Here is an 11,501-nt window from a genome sequence, read left to right on the forward strand (position 1 = left end):
CTAAGTCAAGAGCTCAACAAGTTCTTCTCAAAGTATTCTCCTGCTGTGCCCTAGATTGAAGGCATAACACTGGCTTTCCTATTGCTGGAGGCACAGAGAGATTCACCTACATCTATTTACAGAGGAAATCTTTGCCTGAAAGACAGGACACAAGCACTACCTTTCTGTAGCAGTGTCCCCCACCATGGCTCTCCCCATCCCAGCCGCCTAGGAGAAAGAAGACAAGGTGTCCAGGACCATCACCTGACCTGCTCTGTAAGCACAGACTGGAGCGACCTTCTCTTAAAGCAGAACCTCACTCTGAGAGGGTTCCTCGCTGACAATGGTAGTCAAAAAAAAAGGCTAAAGAATCCTGCTATCAGTGGCAGAGTCTTTATCATTGGGTTTCAGCCCTTTATGCATTAGAGTCAAGCCCTTTACTCACATGACTTCACACTTACCAGTTTGCTATAATTTATGCAAGTAAAAATGCACAGGCTGTCTCAAGTAGAAGAGTGTCACCAGGGAAAACCTTCAGGGTCTAGTCACAAGAGATGCAGTACACCTGAAGCAGACTCAGCTCAAACGTCAGGGGTATAGTTTTCATAGACTCTGGATGGATTGATGCCTTTTTATTGTTCACATTTACTTTTTTTTTTTTTTTTTAAAGGGGGGGGAGAATAACCACAAATGTCTTGATTGCAGCCAAAATCCAGACTTGTATTGTGCCAGCCTGCCTGCCCATTCTAAAGTAAGCTGCCCAGGGCTAGCCAGATCAACAGGAAACTCAGTAAGTAGGAGGCAAAGCACAGGAGAACAGAAGATGGTATAGCCAGGTGATAAAAGAAAGAAAAATTGAGGTGGGAGAGTGAGATAGAGCAAATCACACAGCAGAAAAGGACAAACAGAAGAGTAAACACAGAGCGAAGCCAGAGGGCATAAACAAAAGATAACACGAAAGAAAGAAATAGTGGGAAGTTAATGAAGACAAGACATGAAGGGAAATAACATACCACAGATGGGGAAAAAAATGGAAAAGACAGAAACAGAAGATAGATATATACAGGAAACCTTTCCTGCCAGAAAATGCTTCTTATCAAGCTCAGACATGAAACACTGCCAAAAGAAGAGCTGCATCGTGTGGAAAGTTCAGATCCCTTGAAACTTCTGAAGAAAGATGAAAGAAACTACATTAAAATACAAAGCAGTGAGTTTATGAGGATTTCATCCTAGAGTACACTGCCCCTGTTCTGCTGTAAGAAAAAAATAATTTGTCTAGTTCAATAATATTTCACCCATCTACTTGCAGAAGAACTGGGCCCACTCGTTAAAGAATATTAACTGATTTGGGACTAATTATTAATTAAGTAGAATTCAGGATCAAGTTCAATAACCGTTTTTAAAGTTCACTAGTCTGTATTGCACTCTCTGCAGCATAGAAAAGCATGAGAGAACTACCCCACTCAAGATATGGAAAAGAAGATCCCTTCCTCCTGCTCCTCCGGCACTCATCAGAAACACACATCAAGGTGTTTTAGACAAAGTTTCCTACAGAACACAGGACTGTAACACTTGGCAAGTGGTCAAGAGCAGTCCAACAGTGTGAATTTAACTCTGCACTTCTGCTTTTTTTGAAATTACTTGTTTTGTACCACCCAGCACTAAAACATTATTCTTGAGACAATAAGTATGACCATGAATCCACTGTGCAAGAAGATAGCTGTAGTGCACCCTCTACTCTCAGAGAATGGCAAAAAAGCAAAACAAATCTAAGCTCATCTACTCAGAAGATGAAAAGACAGAATAGCTAATAATGAAAGGGACTCCTATCCTACAACATCAGTGATCACCATCTGCTTAATTTAGTCGCTGATATCATGAAGAAACCTTTTCTTGCTCCCTTAAGTTATTGTAAGTATCTCATATCTCACATCATGCTGCTGGCTCCATCACAAAACCTTCAATAACCACAACGTGTATATTAGCAAAGATGAGTGACCAACATAGGAACACACAATTGACCCCTACTTACACTTAGCTTGTGCTGTCAATTTTCTATAAACAGTCTACTGTTCCAGAATCAAGGGTGTGGAACCTTCTCACAGACATCTATCTTAAGATACTTAAGATTAAAATTTGACTCATTCAAGAATAACAGATACACAAGATACATTCTATTTTTAAAAAATGCATAAATACTCATACATTGATTTTCTATTTCTCTTAAGACACATCTACCTATTTCTTAAAATGTTTGTTATGGTTTTGGTTAATTTGTGCTAGAATTTCTTTTGCCATTACTACTGCAATGTAGAACTTTGTGTTGATTAGACACCACATGTTGAAACATTCATGAGAAAGTAAGAACAGGGCTCACTCACAGCTCAGCCAGCAGTTAGGTGTTTGACATATGGTCAGTGTTTCACTGTCTCAACCACAGGTCAAGACAGTCTCAGAAATTTTAGCTCAGGTTTCTCTTACGAGTCTTGGAATACAGAAGCTGTCTTTGACATCCCATCACAAAGAGGAATGAATACCTCTTCTGCACGTGTACCCTTGAATTGAGGTTGCCATATGACTTCCTGAAGTCATAAAGAACAAACACTTCAACTGCTCAAATTCTCATATATGCAGACTTTTCCCTAGCTCAAGCAGAACTGGAAAAGTTTCCATTTCTACTTCCCACTTACCAGTGTTCCACTGGTTTTTGCCCTCTTGTACCATTGCTTCCTCTTTCCATGGCTGATTACAAATGATACATATCTTGTATTTGCAAAAAAATCCACAAGCATAAATATTTACTTTTTTCTGCTTACAATTTAAAAAAAATTATGAGCCAGTTCAGCTAGCTGATGGAAAGCAATTAATCTATTCAATTCAATGAAGCAACAATGATTTACTCCCTCAGAACTGAGCCTTAGATATAATATCCATATGCAAACTAAAATTTGTAAAGCTGAACCTTTGGGACTTACATAATGACGAAGTGAAGGCACTGGAGACAGACCATATTCCTGCTCCTTGCTCTGGTCACTCCTCCCCCAGGCACTAAATGATAAAAGTGCTGCAATCTGTACAGCACCAAGGGATGCCTGTGTCCAGAGAAGGAAGGGGGAGAAGAGGCTGTGGGGCTGATAGGGGAAAGAAAACTATCTTATTCTCCTCAACTTTTGAATCTAGATTAAAGCCAGAGCTGGGGCAAGTCTCCTAGCAAGATCAAACTGGCAGCGTAGGGCTCACTGAAGACAAACATGTCTCCATGAAGGGGGCTAAAATCCTACTGAAGCTATTCATAATATAGATTTTTAAAATTTGGTCTATTTTTTAAATCGGTATCACATTAAGATCTGAACACAAGTCAACAGAATAACCTTTACTTCCACTGTTAAGACAACTGACAGCCCTCTCTCAAATATCTATCTATACAAACACCTCAAGCATCAGGAAATGCATGCTCAAGCAGGTTCCCAAGCAAGCCTGAAGATTTCTAACTCAGCTCTTCTGCAATATTCCCTTACAGTATACTTGAATCCACACCATGAGTTCAACAAAGGAAGTGGGTCTACAGTAGGAAAAACATCAGTGCAATACCAGAGGAAGATAGGTGAACTCAGACCACTGGTTTGTGTATTTCATGATGTAGAACCTCAGTCGTTAAGAAAAGCCAATGCTGCTCATTCCATAACTATTTATTTTATTAGATCAGGTACACAGAATGTGCCTGGGTGTTCCCTTACTGGGCTTAAATCTGTCCCAGCACCTGAAACTACATTGACAGGGTAAATTCTGTTCTTTGAGCAAACTTAGTGGAATTACTCAACATCAGTATAAACAGGATGCAAATTTAAATGGTCATTTAAATTCTCGCAGTTTCCCAAGTAAACTTCATATACATATAATTGCAAGTGTTCAAGATCCTTTCTACTTAAAATGGATAAAGATTTCTTACTTTAAAAAAAAAAAAAAAGTAGTTTATTTTTGCTTAGACTAACCTGCCACATTAGATTAAAAGAAGAAAAACCATCAGGGATGAAAATGTCCATTTCTTTCTAAATAATAGCTCATTGTAGAATTAGGTCAGAAATACTGGACATTAGCCTAACAAAAACAATGCTAAAAACATTTCTTTCAAAACGATTAGCCTCTGACACAAGTAATTGCTTTACCCTTTTCATGTAATGCTTTATGAAATTAGTTATTAGTGGATCTCCTGGTGGATTGACAGCCATGGAGATTTGTGCCCTGAATTTCTCAGAGGGAAAAAAAAAAAAAGAAGCTAAAGAGATGAAGACTGTTGATTGGCTAGATACACAGCTGCATAAATCATTCTTTACATTGACCTGAATTATTCTGCCTTTCACCAGCATTTTCTGTTGTCCCTATTTGCTTAATCCTGGTAAACAAAAAATATATATAAAATGGGTCATATGCACAGAATAATTATTTTTAAGAAAACAAACATGCTTACACACCACAAATTATACAAAATTCATAAATAGAAGACCTCATATCGATCTAAATTTTTCATGTAAAACAATCCAAAATTATCTACTTAATGGTATCAAATTTTTTATTTCATGAACAAACCTCCCCTCCCCCCAAAAAAAAGTGTCACATGCAGCTTTTGAGTGCACAGGACCACAGAACTCCACTATTTCAAGGTGGCATTTACTATAAACAATGAAATTTGCAATGTAATTCAATATTACCCTTAAGTGTGATAGCCTTTATAAGTTTTATTAAAATAGGAAATGAAAATATATAATGCAAACTAATTTTGTTTTCAAGTACAACACTAGCATACAATTTTCAATTGAAGAAATACATCTCTACACACTACTCCCTGTAGCACCATCCCTTTTCGAAAGGCCACTTACACCAGCAGTAACTGCTTTTAAAATTCACATTTTAAAGTGGTAGGAACATCAATATATTAATGTAAAATTTCTCACCATCATCTCATTAAAAACTGAAATATCTAGTAAAATACACAGCTAAATAACACCATTAGAAATTAAAAACAGACTAAACAAACATTCTAGGAAAGGCAGTGAAACTTCAAGTGGACTGAAATGTCAGAAACACAGTAACAGCTAGTAAATATATTTAATCAATATAAGCAATAGAAATTCAAATTAAAAGTTTTTATACTTCAAAAATACACATATACATGCAGCATAATATTAATGTATATTCTCCTCCAAAGTATCCCTGCCGAAAAATCTTATTTTAAACACATGACATAAGGGAGCACATATTAAAACTGGAAAAAAGGCAATTCTATACACATCTTATTTTAAAGTATCACTATATACAAATTTGAGGTTTTTTACTATCATTATCTCTACTCTCAAATACTAGCAGCTTATCATGACCATCAACTTAAAGGTACAGCAAACAAATATAAAATAAAAACTCAAGAGTACTTACCAAATTATGATTAGTTGAATTAGAATCATCTTCTGGGAATGGGATGTAAACAGCTAAGGCCACACAATTGGCAAAAATAGACAGTAGTATAAATATGTCAAACGGTCTGGAAAATCTTATTAAGGAATTCATGAATTATGAATATGTACAAACTTTTTAGTCCAGTTCTCTTTTCAGCATCAACACTTGTAAAAATTCTTACTTTTAAGACAATCTTCTGATCAGTAACTGTGACAAACAGTTCATCATCTTTAGTTATATCACTATACCATATTATTTTCCATCACAATGATCTTTCAATATCCTCTTTGTTTTGAAAAAGAACTATTACTCTTGCTGCCACAGGGCACTTTATATTACATTCCAGAGATGAATATGATTATACACTCTTAAATCAATACGTGTGTCATCATGATGGGTAAGGAGTACTTACTGAGTTCTTCTGTCCTCATATGCTCACGTAAATCACATTAATGTTAATGAGAAATGTGTTTCTCCAAAGGAGGAAAATCATTTGGGATCTAGTTCGTAGTAGGATATGAGAAAGATTCCCAGAAAATCACAACTTTTCTCCTGTATGAGAGCTGCAAAGCTGTACAACGGATACAGGAAAACTCTGAGCCCCTCTTCATGATAGCTAGACTCCTCCTTTTGCTTTGGCCGGGACAGTTTAGGTGAGTAGACTGGGGAACAGAGAATGACTACAGGCCTTACCGAGAGGCTATAGGCTGTCACACTGACAGCAGCACAAACTGCAACTGCATTTTCTTTATACCACATCTGGATGATAGCAGTTGAAACCTGGAGATACCTTCTGTCCTCCAGAAAGAAAAATATTTCTTAAAATTGATGCCTATGAAGTTCATGCTTTAGTTTATCATTAATTTGCTTTTCCTCCAAAGTATTTCATTATTTTCTTATAACAACAAACATGGAGGTACCCAGATGAATCTATTCGTGGAAGCTTGGAAAGGGAGTATTTTGGGATTTAGCTATAGTTTTTGACATCCTTCACTCACTTCAATGCACAACTTCCTGATACATGTCCATAAGAGTCACATAAAAGACTGAGGAAAGAGTACTGCACAGGCTTGAAGGAAGAGTACTGAATATACTCAAAAGCATATTTTTGACAGTTTAAAATATTTTTCCTGAAAAAACACTCCTACAAAGACCATGTGCCCATTAAGATCTGATAAATTTTGTTTGTTGGCCTACAAAAAGTTTGTCACAAGTGCTGAGTTTATATTCACAAAGCCTATCAAGAACAACAGCTGCTATGTTGTGTACAAAATAAAGTTACAACACACATCTTAACATGCAACATTCTCCAGACTGAAATGAACAAATGACACCAGTGCAAGATTGACAACCTTGTCTATGGTGTGGTGCTACTGGGACAAAGTCTGCCCTGAGTTATTCTACTCTAGATCCATAAAAATTTCATTTAACTGACCTTAGCCAAGAAGAGGACAATTTACTGAAATTAGTTGGACTTCTACCAGTTTAAATGAAAGAAGAATCTGTTTCACTACCTTTAATTTGCAAATGAATTATGTTCAAAGACTTGAAAAAAACAAGCCCTATAAATGAGTAACAGTTTCTATTGCCAGGTTGGCTGTTCTGTTTAAATTATCAAAATGAGTTTTACTTCAGTAAACTACTCACTTGAACAGCTGTTTCTCATTACAGGGATGTTGCCATGGCTAATAGGCAAACATTTTTCTCCTCATACCTCAACAAAACTATTTTCTATTTCAAACCTTTTCTTGAGAATTAAGTAATATACCAAATCAACATGCTATCAGTTCTGCCAAAGAAATCCACATACTTCCACATCACAACCGCTGAACTAAAGATAAAGCAATCCTTCCCAACATACAAGTTATCATGAATACAGGCCAGGATATCTGATCTCTTAAGGATGTACACGCTTCCAAATATGTCTGGTGGTAGACATATGTCATAAAAGTTCAGAAGATTAATATATTTCAGCACTCGTACATACTTAGAGTGAGTCCTTGGCTTAACTAAAATCTTCCCTACTTTTAATACTTGGAAAAACAATCTTTTTTAAAAGATTTCTACATCTGACTCATTTGCCCTAATGGCAATACACCAAATTGCAATATGGAAGATACAGGTTTGACATCTTGGGTCATCTCCCAATTAACACTGCTAGATGCACTCTTATAGACTCAACCTTATTTGGAAAGGCAACAAATGCAATACAGAGGTTTGCTGGAATATAATGCAAGCTCATAACTTTAAAAAGTTCTGAAAATTCTCCCCCATCTCTTCCAAGAAAAAAGGAACAGCTATGAGCTCTTCTCTGACTTTGAGCTACTTACTTTAGTAAAATTATATTTTATGACATTATGGCACAAACTAAGAGGCTATCTTTAACAGCAATTTAACTAAAATTAACTACCATCAACATTACTGACAGTAACCCACATGTGCAAGTGTTAGCTGTGATGCTGTAAGAGATGCTGTGAAACAATCCCCTTGATACATTCTGAAAACACAAGGAACAGACTGTAAAAAAGGAAACTGCGTCGAAGGATACTTCCATTCTACTAGACTAATGCAGGCTCTTCGTATTGGGTTGTTGAGGGATAAACAGAAAAGGGCACGGGGTGGCCGACTATTAGACGTATTACCCTGTTTTTTGCTCTTGGCATATTGCTGGCGTTTTCTTTGGGACAGAGATCCTACAGGCTGGGCTGTGGTGGTACTCATATTTTGGGCAGCCTTTGCTTGTCTAGCAGCATCGATTGCAGCTTGCCAAGATAGAACAGTTTGCTTGGATGGTGCTGAACTGTTTGACTGAATAGCTGGTCCGTCACCAGGGAGAGGAATTCTGGTGCTACTTGCATAGTTCGCCTCTGTGGGACAAAAGAAAAAGTACTTGGTTATAATTTTTTATGCTAAAATGTGTCATAAAATTTCTGACAAAAACATTATTTTAAAACCTCTTGGCAGTGTGATGCAACCATTACATATACTATAGAGCACAGCCCTATGCACATATATATGTGATTGAACAGTAGCAAAAATGCTCAGGAATCAGTATTATAACTTCAAGTTTAATCCAAGCATCAAGAGAAGTGCTACACAAACACTTCACATTTTGATTCTTCCACTTACTGCGTTTTTTTTCCTAACTGGATGGCAGCTTTTCTGTCACCATGTTTATCCAATAAAACACAGCTACCCCTTAAGATCAACTTTGCTGTAGTACCTTAGCATTTACTATTTTCTCACTTCATTTTAGTCAAAAAAGAAGTTGTTTAAAATACTTACATGTTATTCAGTTAAGAATAACCAACACTATGCTGGGGGGAGGGGAGATGTCCTGTAAACAAGTTAAATCTTGCCCTAATCTCCATTTTCAAAGAAAATGTGTGAATGCCTCCCACAATTGAAAAATCCGGTATTGTCTGCTGATAAACATGTTAATAACGACTGGTCTCTTTCACAGTAGAAATTACAACCGTGAAACCACTGTAAAAGGCTGGGGGTGTTGGTTTTGCTTTTTCACAAGGATTTATAACATAAACTGCACCTTCCAAATACTAATAAAGTCCTCGTTCTCCAGAGGACAGCAAAGAAGACAAAACACCACCTCCTCGCGAGCTCTCTGACTAGAGCAACAGTCTAGTCCTACGTACACCTGTAGGAAGGAGAGACTCCTAAGTGAAATTCAAAACTTGAAGATGCCTGGGTGGGAAAAAAAAAATGGAGGAACGGCACAATATACGTGCTGGGAATTAGGGCTGGCAGGCGGGATGACTGTGAAATGGATCTTCCCAGGCCAGAGAGGAAAATAGCTCCCCAGCGATCGCTGCTCGTCACACGGAGGAGAGCCACGAAAAAGCACGCCCCTCCTTTTCCAGACGGGGGAAAGAGACAGCGGGAAAGACGCGAGAGCCGCGAACACGCGTGGTCGCGGCCGGGCCCGGCCTCCGCCGCCGCTTCCCGCCGCCGCGCTCCGCTCGCGCCCCTGCCCGCGCGAGGGGCGGCAGCGCGCGCCGGGGGCGAGGGGCGCGGGAGCGCTAAGATGGCTCCCCGGGATGGCGGCGGGGGGCGGGGGGTGTCACTCTGGGGCCCCCGCGCGTCGCCCACGGAGGCGGCCGAGCTGCCGTGGGGACCCGGAGCTGCCGTGGGGACCCGGCAGCAGCGCGGCGAGCGCTGGCCAGCGGCGAGCGGGCGGCGCATCAACAGCTGGGTGACACGGGGGGCAGTGCCGCCTCGGGGGCGGGCTGGCACCGCGGGCAGACGTGGGAATTTTATCTCCCAACATTTTTTCCAAAGCATCCCCGCTACCCCCGCTCTGTTTTTTTTTTTTCCTTTTCCAAATAAAAAAAGCAATGGCACAGCCATCTCCCCCGCCTTCCGCCTGCCCTTTGGGATGCCATGAAACGTGGCTCAGCGCAAATAAACCACCCACCCACCCACCCATCCATCTATCCATCTATCCATCGGCTTTTTAAATCAATACTTGAAAGGGAAACAACGCCCTGGTGGCTGCGTTCTGCGGGGGAGCACCTACCCCCCAGCAGGGGCAAAACCACAAACTTACTGCTAATTGAGGAGGGGGGAATCATTTAAAAACAACAGCGGGGGATGTGGCAGCGCCGGGGCCCGCCGGCGGAGGGGATTAACGCGGCGGAGCCCCGAGGCTCGGCAGGGCCGGAGCTGAGCGCATCGCACCCACCGCCCTGCCCCGACCCCGCGCTGCCCTCCTGCCCCGGCTCAGGGAAACCTCCGGGCAGCCTCATCTCCAGGCAGGTCTATCCACAATTACTCAAATAAGAGGAAAACATAGACCAAGCCCTGGCCTCCCCCAGCGCGGCCAGATGCTATTAATGGCCTCGGGGCAAGAGACAGACACGCATAAACCTGCTCCCATGTTGGTTACGCGCCGAGGGCAGCACCTTATCCCGCCTTCACCTCATCCCCTACCCTTCCCGGTCCCTCCTCGAACCCAGCTGCTCATCCCTGCCCCATCCCAAACCTACCCCATCCCCAACCCGTTCCCTAATCCCCGACTCCCAAATCCCTCATAAATCCTCCCCCGCTCCCCCCTCCCTCCCCTCAGCCCCGGGCACGCCGCTGCCCTTGGTGGGCGCTTCGGCTCTTACCTTCTGGGTGCTGCTCTGGCTGCTGCTGCTGGTGCATTATTCTCACTTTCTCCAGTGTGTGAGAGGAAAATGAAAAAAAAACAAAAAAGGGCAGAGATGCCCCCCACCCCACCCCGAGCCAGGTGTGCGCTGCCCCCTGCGCTCTCCGCTACCCGACCCCCATGGTAGTGACTAGCGACGTGTGAGGGGCTGCTGCTCCTCCTCCTGCTGCCGCTGCTGCTGCTTCGCCGCTGCCAAATCCCTCAGAGTTTGGGCCAACATGACACTCACATCCGGGTGACACGGGATCTCTCCATCCCTAGCAACCCGGCTGCTGCTGCTGCCGCCTGCTCCTCAGTCCCCCTCCTGCTGCTACCGCCGCCTGCTCCTCCTCGGTCCCCCTCCTCCCGCCGCTGCCGCCTGCTCCTCAGCCCCCCTCCTCCCGCCGCTGCCTGCCGCCGCCACAGGGTTAACTCCCTCGCTGCTGCCACCGCCACCTGCTGCTGCCGCCTCCCGCGGCCGGGCCGGGCGGGGGCGCGGAGCCGCTCTCTAATCGCCTGGAGCTCCGGCAGCCGCAAATAGAGCTGCCGCCGCCCGCAAATAGAGCCGCAGCCGCCGCCGCCGCCGCCTTAACCCCTTCGCCGCCGCGCAGCGGCTGCCGCCCCGCACGCCGCCTCACCTGGTTCCCGCCCCTCAGCCCTCCCTCAGGCGCCGCTGCCGGCCCTCCCGCCCCGCGGCCGCCACGTCCCGGGCCAGGCCCGGGCCCCTCGGGCCGCGCGGCGCCCCGCGCCCGCCCTCAGCCCCTTCCCCTCCCGGCCGAGTCGCGCTGCCTCACACGGCAGGGACCGGCCCGGGACACCACCGAGACGGGACCGGCTTCAGCGGCTCCCCCGCACTCCGGCGACCGAGTCCCTCGCTACGGACAATTCCAGACTGGCCGGCCCGCTACACCCTGCCCCGGCCCGG

General features: G+C 43.3%; 1 protein-coding gene across 7 annotated transcripts in view; it reads right to left on the reverse strand.

Annotated features, from left to right (window-relative positions):
- Window positions 1-10,657, reverse strand: part of CACNA1D (calcium voltage-gated channel subunit alpha1 D) — a 197,048-nt gene extending 186,391 nt beyond the window's left edge. For 4 of the 7 annotated variants that reach the window (XM_074914639.1, XM_074914641.1, XM_074914643.1 and 1 more), the window contains exons 1-3: window positions 10,557-10,657; window positions 7,979-8,297; window positions 5,410-5,515 (exon numbers count right to left, since the gene is read on the reverse strand). In XM_074914639.1, coding sequence (XP_074770740.1) covers window positions 5,410-5,515; window positions 7,979-8,297; window positions 10,557-10,593 — 462 coding nt within the window. In that variant the 5' untranslated portion in view covers window positions 10,594-10,657. Of the gene's footprint in view, window positions 1-5,409; window positions 5,516-7,963; window positions 8,298-10,556 lie in introns of all 7 variants that reach the window. The other 3 variants (XM_074914642.1, XM_074914640.1, XM_074914637.1) reach the window with 1 other exon arrangement.
- Between the last annotated feature and the right edge of the window lie 844 nt (window positions 10,658-11,501).

Source organism: Athene noctua, chromosome 10, assembly GCF_965140245.1.
Source record: "Athene noctua chromosome 10, bAthNoc1.hap1.1, whole genome shotgun sequence".
Lineage (NCBI taxonomy): Eukaryota > Metazoa > Chordata > Aves > Strigiformes > Strigidae > Athene > Athene noctua.